The 24845-nt window shown below is 46.5% G+C and overlaps 1 protein-coding gene across 5 annotated transcripts in view; it reads right to left on the bottom strand.

Moving 5' to 3' along the window:
* LOC105684468 (rho GTPase-activating protein 20-like) overlaps positions 1-24845 on the bottom strand; it is a 143693-nt gene that overhangs the window by 48044 nt on the left and 70804 nt on the right. For 2 of the 5 annotated variants that reach the window (XM_048654049.1, XM_048654050.1), the window contains exon 6: positions 1205-1333. The exons of 2 other annotated variants lie outside the window; for them this stretch is intronic. In XM_048654049.1, the coding sequence (XP_048510006.1) occupies positions 1205-1333 (129 nt within the window). Of the gene's footprint in view, positions 1-1204; positions 1334-22897; positions 23051-24845 lie in introns of those variants that run through there. One more of the 5 variants, XM_048654051.1, reaches the window with a different exon arrangement.

Genomic DNA, 24845 nt, shown 5'->3' with positions numbered 1-24845 from the left:
GATCCAACCGTTTGATCAATTACGCTATTAGGCGTAAGATTTTGACGTTAAGACGACAGAGTGACCCATTTATCTTATCCGTTAAGCGAACGTATACAAACAGCATCGCATTGTTCGTGGGCGTAGCGGCGGCGTGCAAACGGTACAATAAAATATAGTCAACGACGCGTGGGATGCGGTGTGAATTTTCTATTTATGTTCAGTTTCGTTTCTTCCGAACGGAGTTTTCTCCCGTTTTTCAATTACCCTCAACGAAACGAAATTCCAACGGGTTGGAATAATAATTGATACATTTCATTTCATCGGACGGTTAAAATCCCGAGATACCGCGGTACGATGGTACACCCGGGTAATAAATAGCGGCGACCGCAAACTTATACTGTATATTACGCAGCGATTCGGAGGAGAGGAGGAGAATCGACGACTCTACTCGACTCGACTCGACGTATCGGAGTTATTTTATTTCTCGTTCGAGTATAACTCCTCATTTCTTTTCAACCGATTTTTCTTATTACGTATCCCATTACTCTTTCGAGTCGACTCGCGGTAGCGCCACTCGAAAATCTCGACACGACCGGACGCCTCCCGGTGTTGCACGTTCACCGGATAATACGTCATTAGCGGGACACCTCGTTCCACGTGGTGTAACATCGGGTACCTCTACCTACCTACACACGCGTATATGCACCGCACGACGTATATTATACGCGCGCGCGGATCTCCAACCACCCGACACACCCGTGAAAAATAACAAAAAAAAAAAATAGAAAAAAAAATAGAAAAAAAAACAACAAAATGTTCAAACATCTTGTACGACCTTTAAACGCGAAAGATGTACTACTGGTCGGTATATACGTACGGGTAAATAGAGGTATGTAAGTACACGATGTACACGTATATATATATGTATATATACAATATTATACGGTAGAGTAGGTATTCGATACCCCTGGAAGGTGGGATAGCTATATACCCACGTTAAATGCGGCTAGTTAACTATCCGCGGGTCTCGAAGGTGCGAACGCGTCTCTATCGTCGTGGGTAGGTTTCGAAGGAGAAGGTGGCGGTGGTGGTGGTGATGGTGGTGGTGGTTGTTGTTGTTCGAAGGAACGTCGTCGTCGCTTAGTTTATCGAAGAACGAAACTAACGGTAGGTTTCCAATACTGGTATCGCCGTTTGTGTGTAATATAACTTCTCGGAATACCTGTGGGAGAGGTGGAGAAGGATTGCATCCAAGTGGAAGCTGCCGCCGCCTTTGCCGCCGCTGTTGCTGCTGCTGCTGCTGCTGCTGCCGGTGGTGCCGGTGCTGCGCCGTCGCGAGGGTATTGTGCATCTAAAATGGGCCCGGACATCGCCGCTGTTACTGCATCGCTTCGCATTGGGGTTGATGCGCGTTGTATCTTACATATATATATACATACCTTATAACTACGTGAAATATATGTATACATATATATGAAAAGATGTACGCGAAGATTCGCGTATACGTGGTAGACGCACACGCGCACGCGTGCGTTTCGCACATGTAAGACGTACGTACGTACGTATACGTACAGGCGGTACCACCGGTAGGTAGACGTGAGTTCTTACCTCCGGCTATACTGCGGCGTGGGTTCCACATTGTATGCACATTCCATCGTCATGGCTTACGTTTTGGCCGCTAAGTGTTACCAATCGGCCATAAATCACGCGGACTTGAAATTACCTTATACCTTACGTTATACCTTCGCCTCTCCGAATATACATATATATATATATATATACGCCGCTGCCGCTGCCGCGGCGTACACACACCGCTCCGTACGTATATACCTATATTCGCGAATGTAACGCCCGCCGGTTTTAACCCTATATAACGAATCTCCGACGGTTTATTATTATGGCTGTACGCACCGGTGTCCGCGATGTCCGCCTCTCGCGACCAACTCGATACTCCGATTCTCGGCTCGACGTGATTTGCTCTGATAACTCCTATCGCGTGTAGGTCGGACACGTCGCCGCTTCATTATTGAAAGCGCGAGATTTTCTTTCGCCTAGCTCTTCGACAAATTAACGGGTATTCGGGAAGTAATCAACGTCCGACGAATTTTCGACCTTGGGTCAGGACGTTGATTTTCGTCGAGGTATGTCGTTTCGTAGACGCTAATTAATAATTGATTAACATTTTTTTTTTTTTACCCGCAGACACCGCGCACCGCGGTGATACGCGAAACCGTTCCGCAATTTAATTAATCAATTTTGTTGTATAAAATGGACGATCGATTACCGGTGTATCGTGTATCGCATGATTATTATAATGTAATAATTAATACGCGTATATAAACGAGGATATGGATATCGCGGACAGATCGATCACCGTTCTTCGCCTCCTAAAATAAACTCTTCTTGTTCTCAGCGAATACAGCAAAGTTGTCGGCAACCCGAGGACTAATAACTACCACACGGAATGCGGTAGCTATCCTCGCTCTGTCCGCCTCGTTTCTGGTATATTCATCACTATACGTTCGCTCTTTTTTTTTTTCTTTTCTTTTTTTCTTCTCTCTTTCTTTCTCTCCATCTCTTCGGCGAACGACGACGAGTAGGTGGATGTAATATACGTCGCTGTTTTATGCGTACCTACGCCCGTATATCGCGATCGGATGAACGAAGATTTTCTCGACAAAGGAAGAACCGAAAAAAAAAAAATAATAAATAATTCAAACATTTTGCGAATCTAACGTAGAATGGAAATTTTTTACTGACCCCGTTTACCGGCCCTAATACTTCGCACAGTCCGGACAATCAGGTTTCTAGTATTTTTCGAGTCACGCTAGACCGCCGAAGCGTAGCCATTTTTTTTAATGTCAATATCGTATCGCTTCCCGAGGTTAGCCACCCAGCGGCAGCGCGGACGTGTTTTGAATTTTAATCAATCGAATTTTGGTCCGATCGGCCGAGAGCTGATTTACGATCTACCAGGACAGACGTACGACGATATATGAAAGGCGTAGGTGGATGTCAAGGGACGGAAAGCGAATAGACAAATAAAAGAATCGAGCGGCTTTAACACGGGCCACGTTCGTTACACGTGCCACGATGACATTTTTGATCGAATATCGATACCCCGTTTCGAAGCGAGCCAACGAATCAAGCGAACGATCTCATTTGGTTATTCGCGCACACGTTACACGTAGTTGCGTTATACGGAAAGTAAGAGCTGAATCTGAATTCCTATTTGAAATAAATCGTGTATAAATCATCGTTGGATTACGTGATGGAAAGTTTAGATTTTAACCCCGAGTTGATCTCGAGTTGTAGCAACGCGGCGGGCGATCGGAGTTGTAATAATTCGTGACCGTCGGTCCAGGTGTAGGAAAATCGGCTACCGCACGGGCCAAAGTTAACCGGGGATTCGTTACGGTTTTGTATTTGGCGTGTTCTTCGATTGTCGGTTAAGTTTTTCGTACGAATTCCGCGGTGTTCCCTAAGCGCGCCGCGGTGAACGTTATTCGACCGATTTATCGCGACGAAGCCGGTTGCCCGAGGTGTCCGCGGGTGTGACGAATTCTGGGTAATTTACAGATAGACCCGATGTGTTTTTCGTTTTCCCCCCTCACACCTCGCCGTATCACCGGGGTTTGCTTTTCGACAAAAACAGTTACTCCCCTCGTATATCTGCAGGTTGTTCCTAGAAGTTGAATTATTGCCGGAGCTAGCTCGCGACCACTGCGTCCGCGCTCCGCGTATTACATGTATTTATATTACAGACACACACACACACACACACACGCGCGCGCGAATGCCCGGTGCAGCGGACTCGGGATATACATTAAGGTGCGCTATGCCGTATGGTCAAAAGTCAGAAGAGATGGAACGCCTCTATTAAATGTAGATTACGACGAACCGGCGCAGACACACGTAGATACGATAATGAAAATTACAGGGATAGCTGTCCGAGGGAACAAATCGTCTTCGTGGCTCACCGGCAACCGACTTATACGTCGCGTTGTTGCCGAAGCAAGAAACCCCCACGAACGGCGCTCGCTCGAAATCCTCAAAATTCTCATCCTGCGATCAGTATAGTAGATTCACCGGACCTCCTTTTTTTCTTTTTTTTTTTTGCAATAGATGCGGTACGAAAATAGGAGGACTGTTCGTCAACGCGTCTGCAGAAATCGCGTGCGAAAAAAGGCCACAAGGCCACGACCGAAGATGTGATTCGCATGGGTGTACACGTGTGCGGAAAATTCGACGGTTCGTTCTGCGGTTTATAAGATAAAGGGTGCGCTGATTACAAGTTCTACCGGATACGATTAATTTCAGGTTCTCTCAAGGTGAAGAAAACGAAAACAAGCGATGCACTTCGCGTATACGTCGTTGCGTAACGTTTCCACGATTATTCTTCGAACAATAAACAACGGGGACGGAATCAACGGGTGATTATATGCTCGGCTATTTTGTACTCACGGTAAGCGACGTGGACGGCTAATACGGCCGAGAATACTAGAGGCGAGATGCTTACCTGTAACAGAAAATATAGAAAATTTGAGTCAGGCGCCAAGTCATGATGTGTATTGCGGTTCTTCATCGGTACGGAGTAATTAGTAACGGTAACGTTTGTGTATACCTTAGGCACGTACCGCGCACCGAGTTACCGCGTACATTCGGGCGACGATGTGTACGTAAAATTTCAAGGCCGAATTACAGTACGAGTTGGAAACGGTGTAAATCGGACGACCGAAACTGCGTGGAATTTTTAAACGCGTTCGTTTCTTCTTCCTCGTCCGGAGAAAGGGGGAGGAAAACATAAGCGATGTGCAGGTACATGTATACATACGTAACCTGTAACCGGAAGGGGTAATTTTGGAGGGACGTGTGATTTGAGGGGTTTAAAAAATTCTCGAACGCGATGCGGAGGTAGCGGGCGTCGGGGGACAGTTCGGGGGATCGTAGCGTAGCGATCGAATGGAAGGTGTATAGCATCTGCTGGAGCACCTGCCCCATCGCCCAGGGCGAGTCGTACTAAAACTGTACAACGTATAATAGCCGAGTCTAGACGCTAGCTAAAATTGATCTTTCGTTTCCTTCGGAATTCACGAAATGAACGAAGGTGGCCCATTGGACTCGGGGAGATCGGGACGAAGGCGCCAGCGGAAGAAAAAATCTGGTAACGGCTCCGTGAGGAGAAAACGAAAACGAACAAAAAAAAAAAAATCACGCCGCCCGGAGAATCGTGCGTAAAAAATATCGCGCGGGGGTGCGAGAAAATGTAAAATCGAAAGGCGTTGCGCAGGGGCGGTGAAAAAAAATAAAAAAAATAAAAAAGATTCCAACTCGCGCAACGGAATCGCATCGTCCGCTCGGATTCGAGGTTGGAGAACCACCTCTCGTTTACTGAAAAATCTTGAGCAGCGCGTAATTATTCGAAGCGAAGGCCATCTTGTGCGTTACGGCGAGGACGCCGCGACCGCGTCTTTGTGAGACGTGTAACGTATACGTACACCGTGTGTTCTCGATGTGGACGAAAACCAGGCGAGAGCAAGCTGGTATTATACCCACATGTATATTACCTGTGGAAGAAGAAGAAGAAGAAGAAGAAGGAGAAGAAGTAGAGATGTTGAGCCCGCGAAGCCCGGAGGAGGAGACCCGTTCTCGATATACCGGCCGCAGCGAAATCCCCAGGAATTCCAGTACGCGCGCGGTTTCGTTTACGGTTTTTATATTTCACCCACCGATTCAAAACGCTCGCACTTCAACCGATTCGCTCATTTTTTCGAACGCGCGAGACTCCGCGACGCGCACGTTATACGACGAGCTGGTCGACGAAAAATTCGGATTCGATCGGTTTCGCGTCCGGGAGAAGACTGTTTTCGAAAATTCGATACGTTGAACACTTGTGGACCGGCGGCGAGGCCTGAATTTTCTACACTTTCAATTCTACTTTAATATTCAATTTATTCAACCGACGCCGAACGATTTCGGAAGTGAGTTTTTTGTACATATTTATGAATATATACGGAACCATCGCGCGTCGGTTCGCGGAAGAGTTTCTAGAAAATCCCACCGGATGGGCCACGACTCGAAAATATACCTTTCGAAAAGCCTGTTCGTGAAAATCCGTCTCTGAGGATGATAAAAATTTCAAACGAAACGGACGCACGAGTCGAGTGTCCCGGCGCAGAGCCTCGAGCAATTGAATCCACGCGATTGCGAGGAAGAAATTTTTCTTCCGCCGATTTAAACATCACACGCGAAGGGCTACCGAGTCGCGACCTTGAAAGCCCGAAGCGCGAAGCTTTAAAACCTTACTACGGCTTTATCGATCAACCTTTCACCCACACCGACTAGCCTCGATGAAATTCGTAGAGAGTAGCGACTGTTGGAGAGCAGAATAAAGAGAAAAAAAAAAAACAAAACAAAAAAAAAAAAGAAATATCCAACGGCGATGAGCAATTCGAAAAACGTTCGACCGAGCCGAACTCGACGGAGCCGCGAGCCGTGTTTTCGGAATCAGGCGAATCATCAAGGGCCGCCTACGCGAAACTCGTGATTTTCATACAAACGCCTCTCCCGATATCTCTGACTCGTTTTGCCGGCGTTTTTCAGGTGGAATTCGCGCACTCGGCGCCCGATTTGCTTGTATAACCCGCGATATCTTCCCCGATGTGCGAGCCTCGAGGACACACTGTGCCGATCTGGGGGGGCAAAAAGGGGTCGGAGAGGAGGGCTCGAAAACTCGTTATATGCGGTGCTCATTCAGGACTCTTGTGAAAAAATTTTTATTCTCAATGGAGGCGTCGGACTGCGAGCGAACGCGTGCTGGCGAGTTCAAGTTTCAGATACTCCTCTACAACGTTGCGGAGGTTCGTTTACTTCGTACGAGTAATCTCAAAGTGGTGCGAAATTCCTCCATAGAAACTCCCGGTATATTTGAGGCGTCGATGGTCGACTCCAATTCCAAATTCAAGCGACAACGTCCGCTCAGTCGGATGAGGCTTTCGGCGTTATTAGAGTCAGTTGATTTTGAGTGGAGTTACGCGAGTCTGGGCTGCGGATGTTGGGCTAGGTGTAATCGAATGGCTTCGTGTAACGGTTTGCGAAAGGCCGCCAGAGCTGTCGATAGAATCGAGGCGCCTAGACGAAAGGCGCGATGCGTCACGCGTGTACCGGGCTACGCCGAATAGGTGGATTTTAAAGAGTGAAGAAATGGGATGAAAATAAAAAAAAGACAAATTTTATACGTGTATATATACATATAATGATTATAACGAAGCGGGTGAAAATGAAGGAGAGAAAAAAGAAGAAAAAAAAAAACGTAAAGGACGGCCTACGCCTCTGCCGGTTCGCTATTAATTTATAGCGTGCTCTGGCCATGCTCGTTAAAATTTGCATCCGTTAATTACGACCCGGTCGATGTCGTTATTTCGTAGAAATTCATGAGAATAAAAGTCCGCCCGCCACAGCTGCGGTTTTTTAATCCAGCAACGCTACACACGGCACGGCCAATGAATTCCTCCAACGGTTCGCTCTCGAATTCAAAAGAAACACACACAAAAAAAAAAAATTGTAAAATTCCCCAAGAATTTTTCAAAGTTTTTCCTCGCCTCGTACGCACCGACGCACGATTATCGATAAATCAAAGGTGTTCCGATAATTCTCAGAAAATCCGATCCACCTATTCCTCTTCGCCTTTCCATATGGATTCTCCATTAGAATTTTCGTTGAAGAGCCAACGTTTAAGTGCTTTCGGTACCTCGTACCAGAAGTACGCAACGCGCTAGTTACGCACGTGGTCCAGATCGTTCGGCTTGAGGTGGGATGGGATTTTCAACGCGGTGTGGTACCATGGGCGGCATTTTCACCCTACGTCATCGTCCCGACCTACGTATCGTATCGGGTGAAAAGTGCGCGATAGCGCGTAACTCGGTGGTTCGTGCGTGCCCGAGAACTTTAGCAACAGGTGTAACCGCCTGCCACTCGTAGCGCAGGTTACGCGGTAGGCAGACTCTGAGAGCCGCAGGTTGTTGGTGCAGCGAAACTGCGCGCCGGACGCGTGGGGTTTTGCAACCTGCCGCTGTCTGTATATACTCGGAGATATACACCGTCCTACGCATATGCGTACACACCCATGCGAACGCGTACACCCGCGTATACAGGGTATGCGATGGCAGGTATACCGGGGTCTTCGAGTAATGCGGAAGCGAGGGGGTTAAAATTCCTCCATTTTTATAACCGTCAGGCACATGGTGTATGGGAGGGAGGGATATTTTCCCTCGCGGAGGAATAAATCGGAGAACTGACCGATCGAATCTGTCGATTCGGTTGCTTTATAGCTTGGCGAAGAATCGTATTATACGCGTGATTTCTATAGGTACGTACACCGTGGCATCCAATCGTTGGCTGTACGTACGAATCGCTGCGTATACATATATAAAATAACTGACAAACGATGAAAACATGCGGAAGTTCTAAATTACCGATCATTATTTTATCCTGCCCGCTGTACCACCTAGCGCGCGGATCGATTTACATTCGGACATCGTTGCGATCGTGACGTCGATATTGGCAACAAAAAATGATAAAAAATTACAATAATTTAGTCACGATTGTCAATATAGTTTCCCGAATACACGTGCGGTACGTAACAGTACGTGGTCGTGTTGTAAAAAAAGATTGAAAAAATCTTTAAAAAAATCACAGGAATATAAATTAAAAATTCCACCTCAGCCTCGCGGTCTCACGTTTAACTAAACATATATTTCCGCGCGTTTTAGAAAAACATCCCATTTTGCCGTAGTGTTATTTTACCCGGAATATGACGGACAGGCCGTATAAGCTCTTCAAACGTACCTCGTAAATGTTGTTTTATCGCAACGGCGTAGGCGCTCTGGGAATGAGATTCTTTCACCTTTGAATATCGAGAGAACGAGAGAAATTAGTTTTTTCTTATCAGCAAACTTACAGATACTTGTAACTGTGTACCCGACACTCCCTCAATTTCTACGCTTTTGGACGTCTCAAATTTCGATCAACGAAATCAGATTTTCTTCATTCTCATGACCGAGAGGGAAGTGAGAAGTGAGAAAATTCAAAGAATTACATTTGAAAAAATTGAAAAATAAATTAAAAAAAACCGGTTACACCCACGGAGGATGTACCGTATAGTCATAAGCATACGAGTACACGTGATGCGCAATTTGACCGAGTCTATTAGCCACAGGTAGAAGAAGCCCTACGAGAACTAGTTGCGTTGTACGTTACCATATGACGTTACGTTACAGGTATAGCAGGGTGTATAAAACTCCGTGCTTATAATCAGATGAATAAAAAAGCGAGCGGCAATAAAAAAGCATGTTACGTAAAGATGGTGATTCACAATTAACGAGATACTATACCGTCAAGGTTTCCGTTTATCTTTAACGCAGAGAAATTCCCATGCTTCATATATATCTTATAATAATATAAACGCGAATAAGCTCAGGCGTACCTATTTACACACAGATGTGTATACTGTGTGGAAAGGATAATTTTTTTCGCTCTAGGGAATTCTCACAGCTCGTGTACTTTCTCTCCCTCTCTGTGTTTTCTTTTTGTTTTGTTTTGTTTTGTTTTGTTTTTTTTTTTCTTCTTTCCGTATGGGAACTCCCCCGTAATCGGCACAACCTGCGGCAAGAGATGAGCCTGCGATGTTGGCTGCAGGTTTTGTATCTGGAGCGGAAACGGGCGTAAAATGAGACGCGGCAAAAGCAAACAATAAATCAAAATGCAACTTGTGCCGACTCGCCCTGAAAAATCCGTAGCTATAAGCTCGACAGAATTGTCCAGAATCCGAAGAGGTGTTTCGACGCGAGAGACGAAAATTATTTCATAAATCAATGTTCGCGTCATCGTTCACGGTACGATAAAATAATAATCGCGTGACGTAATACGTCGTGGATTTCTTCACCCGAACCGCGATATTCTCAATATTATCGGAACGGACTGGGCGGCCGAAACGCTTACGTAATATTCTTCTGAGACTCATTAGTCGATGATCGTACCTGTGCGTATGTACGACGTACCCCGTGGGCGTGTCACGTGTTACACCTGCTGTCAAAAAGTTTCGAGATCCGGCAACGCGCTAGTCCTGCGGCAGAGAGGATGACCGCTAACATATTAGCCAAAGACAACTTTTGATTCTGCGTGCGCCGTGAATTCTAAACGAAATTCAAAGTGTGTCACCTTTCGAAATAATCGATGTAGTTACGATTCGGTGTGAGGTGCACATGTAAGCGTTCGTGTAGCGTTTTGTTTCGCAAACGTAAGCTTCGATTAATTTTCGCTTTGGGCCATGAAGTTTCATCGAGTTTTTGTTCCCATAGCTGTAACCGTAAGATGGAGAATCCAGGAGACTTCGGAGCGGAAATTAATTTCACAGGATCGCCGAATTTATTACAAACAATTCACTTTACGGGCAATGGCGTGGCGGAGACCTCGTAGACCTTGAATTTATCTAGCGTGAAACGTTACGTGATACGAATTTTGCGGATAGTATAAAATTCCGTGTAAAAAGTTGAGCGTCCCACTCGGCCAATCGTCGAACTTCGAATTCAGTTTCGCTCAGTTTTTCTTGTCTTCGTTTTATGGATAATTTGATCCATTTTTTTTTTTTACTTCGTTTCATTTCGCTAGCTAATAATCGGACGAGATCTACGATCGAGATCTTGACCTTGAGAGCTGAAACTGTTTCGACACTTCATTCAGAGTGGAAAACTCCAACGATCCTAGATCACGCTCGATCTCGGCCAACTAACTTCTACGAACGGATAAACATTAATCTCCTTGGCTGCATTTATTTAATTCTGAAAGCGTTCGAGCCAATAATACCAACCAGTTTTTAATCTCGGGAGACCCGAGGCGCTGGAACGGGGGAACAGTACTCGACGCACGTTGAGATTCTATGCATTTATAAAATGGTCCCTGAATGCGTCTGCTGACCTAGATAGAAAGTAATTAAATTATCGGAAAGGGGTTCCTGCGACCTGACTAGCCTCTACTTCCAATTCAAAGGAGACTTTAAATTTATATACACCACTTCCACGTTTCATTTTCAATAAATAGACGATATTATCATCGACTCTGACGTGATTAGATACCGAACGAACCGGATTTCAGAACCAGAATCTTTCGTTCGCCGTGCACCACGCCGTCGAACGAAACCGATTTCAAATATCCTACACGCTCGCGTTAGAACACCGAAAAAAACGGAAGGAAAACGAATAATTCCCAACCGCGGCAACGACCGTGCGCTGCGGCAACGTGGGGCAACGCTCAAGAGGACAGACCGGAAGGAGGCACCGGATGTTGGTACGCTGCGAGTTGTTTCCGCCGTAGTCTGTGCCGGAACTGTGGGAAAAACTTCCACACCGTTCTAGCCTATGAATACACACCAGAGTTGATACGAATAAGCGACGGTGTATTTGAAATACGCTAGCGTAATAATGCGAGGTACGAATATCGGTATCGTAGTCATCGTCGTCGTCATTATTATCGCCGTACCAAGGAGATGCGAATAGTGCGATCTGCACACTCCGCACATATGAAAGAAAATACAATATGTGTACCGTACCAGCTCTTAATGAGTCAATTAAATAAGATTCCTATAATTAGATGAAAAAATGAACAGGCGATCACCTCGGCAGGATCAACGCTCGCACATAACTCCGTTGCGTACGTCGAGTTCTGAGTTTTAATATTAATTTTTTTTATCTCGCTACGATTATTACCAACAATCACATCCTCGTAATCGTACGCCCACTCGTACGTTTGAATAAATTATGACCGAATCTGTTTATTCTGCGTAACCAACTGGGCGAATCAAATTCCCTCCTTCGTATTTCCGGTAGATAAATTTCACCTCGCTTCGCCGGTGAACGCGAGGAGACGAAGGTCGGAGGATAAGAATTTTACGGAGATGGAGGAAGAAAAATTTTTCCTCCCCGCATTGCGATATTTCGAATAATTCTTCATCTCGCCGTATCCCGCGATTCTCTCGTCGTCGTTATTCGCTCGGGTTTCGTCAGAGCTTATCGACGAAATGAGGCGGCGCCGAGAACCTTGCACGAATACAAACACCTTGGGGCAAAAAATGACTTTGAACAGGTCCAACGGTTACCCGGTAACTCCGTTCCAAAGGCGCACCGCCCGATTTCTAACTGGAGGTGTACTGGAAACCGGCGTAGACGAATCAATAGAGAGTCACGAGTTTCTAAATCGATTCTCTGAGCTCTTCGTAAAAGGCGTGTAAAGTACGGTACGAACCTGCGCACGCGAGCCAGCCGGCTGGTGGTTTTAATAATTGAGAAACCCGCGGGATTCTCACCTGTCTTTCGAATCGTCGATTGTTCGCCAGGGAGTAATAATCGGAACCTTTGTTTGTTTGTTTTTTTTTTCTTTTCTTTTCCTCGCGTACAGTCGAGGCGGAGTGTTTCATTCGCGTATACGACGTACGTATATGTATAATCATAGTAAAAAAAAACCTTGTAGAAAAAAATTCTGTTGACACCCGCAGGGGGAACGGTGACGGTTGACGTATAAAAGATGGGGTACTATTTGAGAATCAGGTAACTCAAGGTAACTCCGAGAAATCTGAGGCAGCGATCTTGACGCTGCAGTGGGATTACAACGTTTAAACTGTTATAAACCTCTTTGTTGGCTGCCACCTGCACAGACGTACACGTATGTACATACGCGTACGTACGTATGCACGAAACGAAACTGCGGGCGTATACTCTTTTACAAGTCTTACACATACACCTACACGTCGTCGAGATCTTCGTTTTCTTTGTAATTTCGGGACAATGAGAGGAGCGATGATCGCGTATACGTATTACATAGGTGTGGGTATATTTTTTAAAAATTAACCGCGAAGAGAAGTTCGTCGGTTATTCACTTACGAGATTACGATTCTTAAGAAACTCCGAGCGTGCGAAAAATACGATCTCGTAATCACGTACGGTGTATTGTATCATTTTATTTCATCTCTTGCGATACGCGAGTCGTGTATCGTAATTCGACGGGGTTTATCAAAGACAAACAATTTCTCCGGAAGTCTCATAACCGATGCCAATGAGTCGGTTTACTCGGTTGTACGAGACGGTATAGAAAAAAAGAATAGAAAGAAATAAGAGTCACTACATCTTTCCGTTCTCCGGCTGATTTCTCTTCGTCACATTTACTCATCTAATTATGGTGAATGCGCGCCACGAGCAACGTTACAGAAAAGTGAACGACAGAAATCAATAATAATTACCGTTCGTAGTATAATACCGTTGAAGAAAGTAGCCGCAATCTCGTAACGTAAAACGGGTACTTTTGCACGTTTCTACAAATGATGTGTACTTAGAAATCAACGAACAAACGTTAGAAGTTCGCGGTTCGAAATAATGGAAGAAAAATTTCCCGTGAAAAAGGGTCACGGAGAAAGAGAAAGAAAAAAAGAAAAAAAAAGACAAGAGATAACTTTCGAACGTCGAGAGTATAATCGCGCGGGGGAGAAAATGAAAATTTTTCAAAACCCCGAGGATCGATGTAATCGTTACGGAACATCGCGGGATATAAATTCGCGAAAGATCGGTAATACCAGAAAACAAACTGCGAAGACATCGCGGTCGCGGTCGGATCCAAAGTGTGTCAGGAAATCGTGAGTTACTCGAGAGTAAGTTTCTAGGTACGACGCGACGAGCGAACCGAAGGAGGCGCAACAAGCGAACGGAGCAACGCAATGGAACGTTGAATGTGGTCGCGTAGACGCGTCTTCTGCAACGCAGAAGGCATGAGCTGTAATAGGTAGAAGGTGAGAAGAAGAAGCTCCATAGTTTCTTGAACCCGTTTTGCGAACGATAGTTATCGCCAACTATCGACTGTCCATTCTACGCCGAGACTAGGTGTGTGTGTGTGTGTGTGTGTGTGTAAAGAGCAGACTACCGACCATCGCGATCCCATTCGACGTACGTCTGCAATAAGTTTTCCCCCGACCGACAGTTTTATGGTTATAAAGATCCGTACGGTAAATTACCTCAAACTATGCGAAACGACTCGATCTTTATCGATCATATGGAAAGAAGCCGAGCAGATTAACGCGATGCCGATCACATTGAAAAAAAAAAAAAATACTTCATTCAGAGGGCATCCACAGCTGGATGAATTCGAACGAAATTGAAGTGTTAGCTCTGCGACGACTGCCAAAAATTGCCTATATAGCTGGTCATGGCGAAACGGGAAAAGTAGCGATAATAAAATGATCGTTTGGCCCGCGTGTACCTCCCAGCATTGGCGTACCGAGAGAGGTGGTGGTGGTGTACGTTTACGCCGTCTGACGGGGTGACAATGGTCCCCTATTTTTTAAGGTCTTGTCCCAGGTACACGTTCGTCACGTGTTTCCATGGGGGACAGCTGTGGGGCTGCGGGCCTTCTTTCATGGGTGCCATAGAAATTGGAAAACGTACGGCGAGCAAGACGCGCGAAGGGGACGGTGCGAGACCGAGAGAAGAAACGGGGGAGGGGGGGAAAAGATCCCCGAGGCACGAGGTAAGGAAGGCATAAAAATCGAATCCCTCCGAAGACGGGGTTAGTTACATAATACGGGACTCTGATTTTTCACCCGAATTGAAGAGCACAATCGTTACGATACGAGGGGGACCGCGTCGACTCCGGGCTATGAGAATCGTTTGGAATTCAGAGACGCCAAACCGTCTAGCTGGAAGTCTATACAAATCTTTATCTCGCCTACGATCTTCCAGACCTTCGCTAGATTCCCCTTGTGATCGAAATCTCCTTAACCAGATTTATTATCGTTAATATCGCCGACGCCTCATGTACGACGAGATCGCCGCAGACGAGACGACGGGCCCGATGTCTTCGCGGTGATGATCGTCGAACGAAACTTTCATTCCGCTTTGTGTCACATACTCGGTTGCAGGTGGCCTTGTTTGCACCCGCCGTAACCATTTTTGTATCATTTACGCTCCGATCCGTTGCAGGAGTCGTCATCGCGCACGCAAATTACGAGGGAATTAATCAATCGCGTGGAAAATTCATTCGGACTTTCTAACATCCACGTTAAAACCGTTGAAGAGTTATACTTCGCGGAAGTATAATTTACTCGAACGGGCGCACCGTGCGTCCTTTAAACTCCATAAACTGCGGCGAGCTTTCCTCGTTTGAACTTTGAATGTGGGTTAATTATACCGGAAAGTTTATAACTTGCGCGTACGTACCTACGTACACCTGTACGTCGGTCGGCAGATGAAAACGCGGCGTACGATAAGGGTACAAAGGTTCGCGTAACAGTGGGCAAATACGGAGGGGAATGGGGTGATGTAGATTTCGGGTGGTAAATTTTACGCATTCCGAGGATACTCCGAATGTACAGATATATCTACCATACACCGGCATTTAAGTCCGGTGCAACGAGAGCCGGCGTGAGTTGAGTTTTTTTTTCATTTGAAAAGTTAATAATCTATCAAACTACATCCTGAATGAGAGCTAATTGAATTCGTAAAGTAATAAAGCAATAGTTACGGTCGGACGAGCAACAAGTTGCCCGACATAAAACCGTTCTCCTCGCTATCTTATAAAGTGCAAACTGTTCAACGTTTATATATACTTCGTATACTTCGAACGAACGTACGCCACGATTATTTGTTTCGGAGAGAGTTGCTACCTATACTTCGGTCAAGGACCATCGCGAACGATTCGTCCGGCGAGAAAGATACGCGAAATGTTATTCTACCTTATCGTAAAGATCCCGCGTCGGAACTTCGAGCGACAACATCGAGACGACGAATATACCATTCGAGGGTTTTACTATTTATTGTACACCGGTGTCGAACAGCTGGGTGAATTTTTTTTACGATCATCTTAAAAGTTTTACGTATTACAGACCGTCGTGGGGCAGACGACGAGTCCGAGGACCCACCTTTCGAAATTTCTGACGGTGATTTACGAACCCGGGACCACCGTACGGAGTCCCCGGTATTCTGTTCGGAAAAGAAGAACTCCCCCGCGGGACAGACGAGTGGTAAAGAACGCGTATTCAAGGGGCGGCGTTGTTACAACGAGGAACCTTCGAATTTCCAAACAGACACAAATCATAGTCACCGAAATGTGATCGTTGCCATGAAGTCCATCGCGGACGGGGGGTTGGGACACGTCTAGCCGCGCTACTTTCCGTCTCTCGACTTCCATTGGAAACTTTGGACGAGCGTCGCGCGTCCACGTCCTTCGCGATCGTCGGGGTACCACCTCTCCCCCCTGTATACTTCGACGGCGTACGCACCGCTGGAATAAATACCATTCCAACCGATTTTTAAATGTACGCATCTTCGGCGAGCCAAGCCCCTTTTCTCGGAACCCCTCCTCGGCATTCACCACGTGCACACGAACCGCGGTTGATTTGGCATTGTGATGCAAATAACCATCCGAGTATCGTTCGCATGGTGCGTGCTGCTCGCCGCGTATACATGCATACATATACATACGTATACGCTACGAATTCGTACGTGATACGACGACGTCGCGTACGTACGCGCGTGAATCTTCTCTCTCGTATTTATAATATATCCTACGTCGCGTAGGCTTCGAACGAAGACTTCGATCTTTTTAACCGACGGTATAATCACGTGACATTGTGCGCTTAGATTACAGGGTACGAACCCACGGCGCGCATCTTCGTGCTCGCGAATTATGCATGAATTTAAAATAACGACGATTCAGGGGTAAGGGGGGCGTCGGACACGCGCTCCGCTTACGCGATATCTTCCGATGCACGAATTTGTGACCGAGTCGGAGTCGACGCGGTGGTCACCGTGCGTTCTTTGTATCGATGATTGTTTGGGCCGAGTTTGACCTTTGTCCTTTATTTATACTCCTTTGCTCCGGTGCTTCGTGTAACTCGTCGCGTCGCGTTCGACGGAGCCCCGCTTTATCCGACACCTAGGGAGCTGGAAGAATGAACCGCGTCTAGGTACCCCGATGAGATTGATGAAGTAAGTAGGAGCAATCAATCGCGGAGCATTGATTTATTTGGATTTGACACGCAACCCGTTGCCGGTTAACTCCGCGCCGCTCAACCCGATTGACCGGTAGCCAGCCAGCCAGCCAGCCTCGCCAGCCGCGTTCATGCCGCATGGAATGCCGTGACCATCGTCCAAACATCCTTTTATATACTAGCCCCGTACATACTGCGGGAACTTTGACTAGCAGCTACTGCACTGTTACCTGACATCCTTTCTCACGTTTAAATCAGTCGATTTTCAGATCGGCCGACTCTACCGATGCAGGTGTTCCGCGAGATCCTCCGCAGCCGATCTCGCTGTCGGAAGGGAAAAAGAAAAAAAATCACGCAAAACGAAACGGCGAAGATATGTATGCGGAATAAAAAATCTCTGGCACGTCGATCGTCGCCTTTTTTTTCATCCTCTTTAAAGCCATATCCTTCTGGTGAAGTCTACCGAAACAACAGAACTTCTCGGCGAAAAGATTGACGCGTAAATCGTCCTCTCTTTTGTGCGCTATCCAACAGCTGCACAGCTCCAGCGCGATCGCATCAACGTTAATTAATTTACCATCTGGAGATTCAAGGCGATCATCGAGCACCGGGTGACACCTTCTGTTCGATTCAAAGGGAATCGTCGGCCGCTCGTAATGGTATTTCGTCGGTCCATAGAGAAACGGCCTTCGTATGGATTTGCGCAACGGTCGTCCTATGGATATCCCGTACGCTCGTTTCTATTAATTTGCCGATCTCCGCGAACGCCTTGCTCTTTTTTCCGAAGCTATTATATCGAATTGACCCGAGCGACCCGACGCGGAACCTTGGCCTCACTTGCCGCGCTGATTGTAAATCCTACGCTGCAGGTGGAAGCGAACTCGTCTCTCTCTCTTTTTATCATTATCCCTACCGGCGTCGGTCTCTCCATCTTCATCTCTCGATCTCTCGAAGCTGTATCTCCTCTTGTTTTTATCGCTTGTCTCTCGAGGCAGACACCGGTATATTCCGAGCACTCCGAACAGCTCCGGGCACACAAAGATTTCCCAATAAGGTTTTGACCTTTTCGTTTCTCTAAATGTAATAACGTAAGTCACGCAGGAATCGCCGAAACCCTGTTATTCCTTATAATTGATTCGACATTTTCGGCTTACTTATTTTCATCGTACTTCGCGCGAATCGAAAATACATATTATACATACATGTATACGCATGATGCACGCAGGGACGATGACTTCCTTAAGGTATTTACGATCCGATATCACACGAATTTTTTCATACTTTCTCCCGAAAGAGTTTTGAATAAACGGCGGGTTTTCTCCCGTGAGTGGCATCCATTTTTTTTTTTCCTCACTTTTTTTCTCCCGATTCTATTGGAAGGTTCGTCGAGGAATGGTAGACGTCGACGACGTTCGCGTCCAAGTAGACCTCGCGACGTGTAGGATATACGTATACGTATACGTATACGTATACGCGCCGAGGAATAAACGAGCTACAAGACACGTGGGATGTGAAGAATTAGCATTCGAGTTGCGTTTAGTTCGAGACACCGCGGAACACAGCAACGCCTTGTCAATGAAATTAGCATTGCATCTACGTACGTACGCGGCCGGTTGTTTCTAACAATTTTCAATCGTTTCTAAGGCCTTTTCCTTGCGATAGATAGATAGATAGATACGACAATTTGCATTGAATACCGCGTAAGCGCGCGCGCGCGCGCTCGCGGGCACACGGTGCCGGAGATATTCGAGACAAAATTGTGAAAAGTCCGATGTAAATTTTATCCATACAAATACGCCACGGCGACGACATCGATGCCCCTTACCCTACCGGCGTCCGAAACCGCTAACGGCAGCTGACTCAGGTAAAATAATCGCGTATACAAACCACGCGTAATATACTACAAGTCTTACAATTTCTATCGTTTCCGACTGGCGAAATAGTCTCGGAACTGTAAGCGAGTAGTCGGTGGCCACATGCCGGTGACGCGCCCATGAATCAGAACCGGAACCTCTGGCATTCCTGAACGACAAGTGTCCTCGCGCAACCTCCGCCGGTCTCGCCGACTCCTCTCTCGTCGCCTTTTATCTCCGGGCAAACCAAATCTCATTGACTTACTTTTCGGATCGCGCCCGGGTGGTCAGTTATCCGATCATCTCGTCTCGTCTCGGATTCAAGTTCGTTTCAATTACCAGCCGCCGTTGAATGGATGGATCCTCCGGGTCCACCGGGTGTTAATTTTCTATGGATCGAATCGACGTTCGTCTGTTTTTGTTTCGGGAAAGAACCGTTCGGTTTTCTCCGGGGGAATCGCGTTTGGTGCCGGTCAGCGAAACAACGCTTCGACGCGATGAAATTGATCATTTACCGAGGTGTAGGTACTGGTTGAATGGTCGTAATGAACAGGATGTGTGCGTACAGACTGGTATCTCTGGTACGATACCGTAGGTATGGTATACGAAGATACGAGGAGACCACGACGTCGCCGCGGCACGTTCTCCCCGACGTTTGTGACAATCGGATTTACAGGTTGGATAAAACGACGTCGATAAGTTTAGAAATCGACAGTAATGCCGGCTAGGATAATATAGAGAAGACGGGCAGGCATTAGTGAGCATTCAGAAAGGCGTGCTCCATTGATCTCGAATGGTATTGCCGATATATACCGCCTCGGTAGATCGTCCCTCGTACACCGAGATAGACTATAAACGGAATATTCAGATACGTGTGTGTGTATGTACGCGCGGGCGCGCGCGCGGATATACCTGTACGCGCGGTACTCTAATGGCTGTGAGCATCGCGACTCGAGATTATATTGCGCTTGATGGCGAGCGCGCAACGCGATACTGCAAAGCTCCGCGACCGTAACAACTTTAACACTTCCTAGTGGGGAAACAATGGCTCCTTGATTAGCGAAACACCGCGTAAGCCGTTCGACGTGCTCGACTCGACTTCACCCCAATCAACGTAACACCGCCGGTCCCTAGTTGCCGAGATTATTGTCGACACATTTCAACCACCCACAATGATTAGTCAAATATGATGGCGAGTTTACGCTCCGTGACGACGAAGTTCAAAATCGATTCGCGGTCGTCCCCGATCTAGCCTCGATGTCCCGGATAATTGTCATTCTGTGGAGATCCACGCTGGCGATATTGTTGAACGGACAAACCAAAGGAAAGTATACTAAATTTAAAAGCCTATCTCTCTTACGGTGTTCTTTCCAATTTGACCTAAAATTGGACACTGGATTTAGAGAGCATCTGACGAAGTGATTTCAATTCTGGTAGAAAAATTGAACCGGGCGTATTCGGTGCCCCCCCCCCGCGATAACTCGTTATGGTGTACGTGAGTATAAAACACCGGACAGATATTTCGATTGGTGAATACCGGGAAGCGAGCGTCACTGATTTTAAGCTGAAACTCGCAATGGTATGCAATTAATCAAGATAAAGATTGTTTTCGAAAGAGTTTGCTGCCCCGAGCCGGCGCTATTGTTAACCGCAAGTTAATAAAAGTATAACGCCGTTTATAACTGGATAATTAATAATTATCCAACTGGTTCGGATTTCGATTTCTCGTTGGCGATAGCGGCTTTATTAAATATCACCCTCCCTCGGATCGGTGTGGTGAATAATTTCTCCGGACGTTGAAAAAAAAAACACGTCCATTCGACTCTGTTTAAAAAGGGCCGTGTTAATCCGGCGTTTTGAAAAGATACCCGTTCGGAGTCAGAGAGCGTTGACATTAGCGGCAATTACGTTCAAAGAGATGGGGAAACTGGAAACTGGAAAGGGCTAATGTCGCGTCGTTAAGTTCTCGACTCTCTTCTACGAGTGGGAAGTGTCCTCCGTCTTGTTGTCCGGTTTCCCTGTTCTCTTCCTCCTGCCTCCCGACCTCCGTACGACTCTTATAACCATGTTTCCACATTAACAGAAAACCTGACCCTCTACAAGCCACGACCAACTTGCGTACGTCGTATGGTGTTCAAGCGATATACATAACAATATTCCATGTAGTACATACCAGGCGTTGTGCTACATACATGTAGGTATCAACTATTTACCTAGGCGACGAGGAGTGCTTTTGAAAGTAGGTAAGTCACCCCATGACACTCGATACTCTCGACGAAGTCGTAGCTTCTCTCGCCGTTGTCGAAATATCGAACGGGAACGATGCTACCGGGTACTAACTACCGTCAACGGGGGCAGCGACGGCGTCAGCACCGGCTCACGCACTGACAGTACTCGAGGCGTAAAAACCGGTGGGCAAGTTTTCTTTCCACGTGTCAGGAAATACCTGAACATGACCACAGACGCGGTACACGACCTTTGTCTAGAAACAAAGAACCGCCGTAGTAGGTAGCCAAGACGGGCTTGGATAGCTGAGGCGCGTTCCTAACCCAGCCCAAGGAAATCGTAGGTACGTTCCAAACGAGAATGGATACGGAGTGACAAAAAGGGCTTTGTGTCGGTTAGACACTCGCTTCTCACTAACGCACTTACTATGTACTAAAAGTGTATAATATAGCCGAAGTTTCTCAGACTATAAGATAAGCGTATAGGATCGCGCCCCACACGCGACATACCGACGCTGCAAGATTCAGGCCAAACAAAAGAGAAACTAGGACTAGACAAGATGTTTTTTTTGTTTTTTTTTTTTTACTTATTGTTAGTAAAAAACCAGAAAAACTGTTTCTTCCTTTTGTTCTTTTTGTTAGTTCTCCAAAACGGTGTACCACTACGAGTAGTTGGCATCGGCTCGTTGTTATTTTGTTTCATTTTTATTTTTTATATATATATATTTCTTCTATCTCGTGCCTCCGCAGCTTCTCGGGAAACGGTCGTTCGTTCCCTCGTATTTTATACGGACCGTCGATTAGACGGACAGATGGACTGCCCGGCGTTGAGCACATTCCTCTTTTGTAACTGCCAACGGGGCAGCATCAACGAGCCTCTAAAAATGCCCGTGGGTCCGAAACGTATCTCTACCGTTTAATACCCCGTGAATGTCCGACCGGGTTGAAATTAATTGTTGCAACGGGGGCTACACGTTTCTACCCCAGAACTGGCTGCAGCTTCATTTACAGCGAGTGGAATAGAATGAGCATCTAGGGAAAGCGCATCATCCCCGAGGAGTCCGTGCGTCCCCGACCACCGTTTGGACAACGGATACGAAAAAGCCGCGAGCTACGCGGAAGCGGGAATGAGATAGGTGAAGTAAAAACGAGCCATCAATCGCTAAGAGTTGAGAGTAAACCGTTCGATAAATTTCTTTTGTAATCGAGCATTTAATTCGAGTTACTCGGGCGTGATTTGTGCCTCGTTCGACTCGTAATCACGGGTGTCTCGACGGAGTAGCCGAGACGTACTTATTGGTTGGACCTTGCCTCTTGACTCGGCACTTATTAATTGCCGTATAGTTTGCCGTCCGAATGCCTCCGGTCACCCGCACGTACAATCATCGCGATTCATGTAATGTAATTCATATTCACCGTTGGGGTGGGAGAACACGCGCCAACGTCCTTTCCCTTCAACTTCAAGGAAGCTGCTGTCTTTTACGATTTCATCCCTCGGGCATCCGAGGAGCCTAAGCCTTGGACCGGCTATTATATCCAAGTCGAATAAACCTCGGTAGTAATTTTCAGCGACAAATTATTCATTCCGACTGTACGCGTATAACAACCGGTTAACTATTCGTGTGCTTCGGAAACGTACCATCCGGTTGTATCGCTACACGTACGCGCCGTCACACGCGTCTATTGATATATTTCTGAAATGATACGTTACGCTTTTTTCTTCTTTCTTTTCGCTAATTCGATTCATTGATGGTACGGATCACTTTCGAATGAATTACCGGTTACTCTTTCTATTTTTCTTCTCCCCTTACCTCGCGTACGTGGAAAGCTGAGTGAACCATGTCCGTGTAAGACAGCCTGTATGATTTTATTTTGATAATGTCTCGCGCGCCAGTGATCTCGAACATCTCTATGCCCACGCTGGATGTGCGATGAGTCTGTTTGTCCATTTGTCTGCCCGAGTATATCTTCCACACTTGTAATGCTGCTGCTGTTGCTGCTGCTGCTGGTGCCGCCGCCGTTGCCGGACCGCAGGTGGAGTATGTAGCGACGACGAGGACGACTACCGGTGTCGGTGTTAGATTTGTTCACTTTCAGCTTCACTGAACAAGACGAACGGGAAGACTCTGTACACTTTACTGTTACACGCAACGACTCAAACTCGGAGCGCGAGTCTCTTTCCGACGTTTCTAATTCGAACTCAAGTGGTTCGAATGAACTCTCGTAGGAATCATGGTTGAGCGTCAATTAATGCCGATTACGCCCAAGCGCGTGGGTTGTTACTTTTCTTGGCTTTGAAGGAACGACGAACTGGCAAAAACGCACACACGAAATTTACCGAAGTCGACGATCGAGACGAATGAAAAGAAAAAATCTATGTATATCGAGTGGTGAACCTGTACTTCGAAGACTGTCGTTCAGCGAGACATTCAAAGCGACACCCATTGACCTGAAAAGTCAGTGAAAGCCCGTACAATACTACCTACTGTGAATTGCCAACTGTAAACAACACGTCAACGATCAAGGCGGCTAAAGGTTAAAGCCAAGGACTATATCGTGAACTTCGATGCGAAAACTGTACCCGCGTACATACGCATAAGCCGTACCAAATTTCTTATCCCCGAGGTGCGGTGAAATAAGATTTAAAAAAAAAAAACCACCTACTCACAGCTTCCCTTTCGTTCGTTTGTTGAATAAGATTGATGACGTCAACGCCCCGTAGTAATCTATCCATTGATCAAGATTCGTGAACACGGTTCTATTATCTATCTATGAAAAGATGGAGATAGCTGTACATGGGCCCTTGTGTGTAATTCCTATTCAACATATTATGCCTACGCATATACCCCGCATCCTTTTCCGAGGAGAGTGCAACCAGCTGGCTAATAAAGGAATCTCATTCCTTTCGGCACCGGATCTTCCCACTCGACCCTGAAACATTCCGTTCAAAGGATTTTCTCGTTCTATTCCAGGGTTATTTCGTACCCTGTCTTTTCACCCAATAATTCTCAACTCTCCTTTCACGCGTACCTCTCTCTATTATGGTCTACCGAGATACGAGCGAACCACGGCGAATTCGAATCTTTGCTTTCTCGCGTCGATGTTGCCGGTGAAACGGTAGCTGTGGTAGTGCGTGTATAGTAAAAGTCGTATCTGTCCCAACTGGCAATATGTCACTTCCGTTGACGCTTCTCAACACCACTGGCTCGTCTCGTTTCTCTACGGCAAAAGTAGCGGCAACATTCGCAACGGGTTATAGAAGAAAAAATAGAAAGGAAAAGGCGAGATAACCTCCGGTAGAAAGTGAACCGGTGACAGACGCGAGAGGCATACCGTCACACGCGCGGTTAGTCGCGAATGTCCTTTGATAATATTCGATTTACCGTCGAAGATCGCGAAATAACTCCGATGGTGACAATTCCTTCTTTCGATCGCACATGAACGTGGGAGGGTAAGGCAACTGGGAATAGAATGTGTGACTTACCTGATACCCCGATTGCTGGAAAGTGGAACGGAGCTGACAATGAGCCAGTTGGGTGCAGGATGTCAAGTTCAGCGATCGGTTGATACGGAATGGATATGGGTGTTCAAAGAAAAGTGCATTCGAAACCAGAAATGAAATGATATGTGATGAGGTATGATCTAAGAGTTTCCTAAGTTTCGGCTTCCTAAGGTCAATTACGCACGAAACGAGTGCCTTGCTATGAAGTGGTTTTCACGAGCCTTTGACTTCAGAGTCTGCACAGTCCGGACTGGACA

Source organism: Athalia rosae, chromosome 4 (genome assembly GCF_917208135.1).
Source record: "Athalia rosae chromosome 4, iyAthRosa1.1, whole genome shotgun sequence".
NCBI classification, from domain to species: domain Eukaryota; kingdom Metazoa; phylum Arthropoda; class Insecta; order Hymenoptera; family Athaliidae; genus Athalia; species Athalia rosae.
The sequence above is the reverse complement of the archived record's forward strand: the minus strand, read 5'-3'. Positions and strand labels throughout refer to the sequence as shown.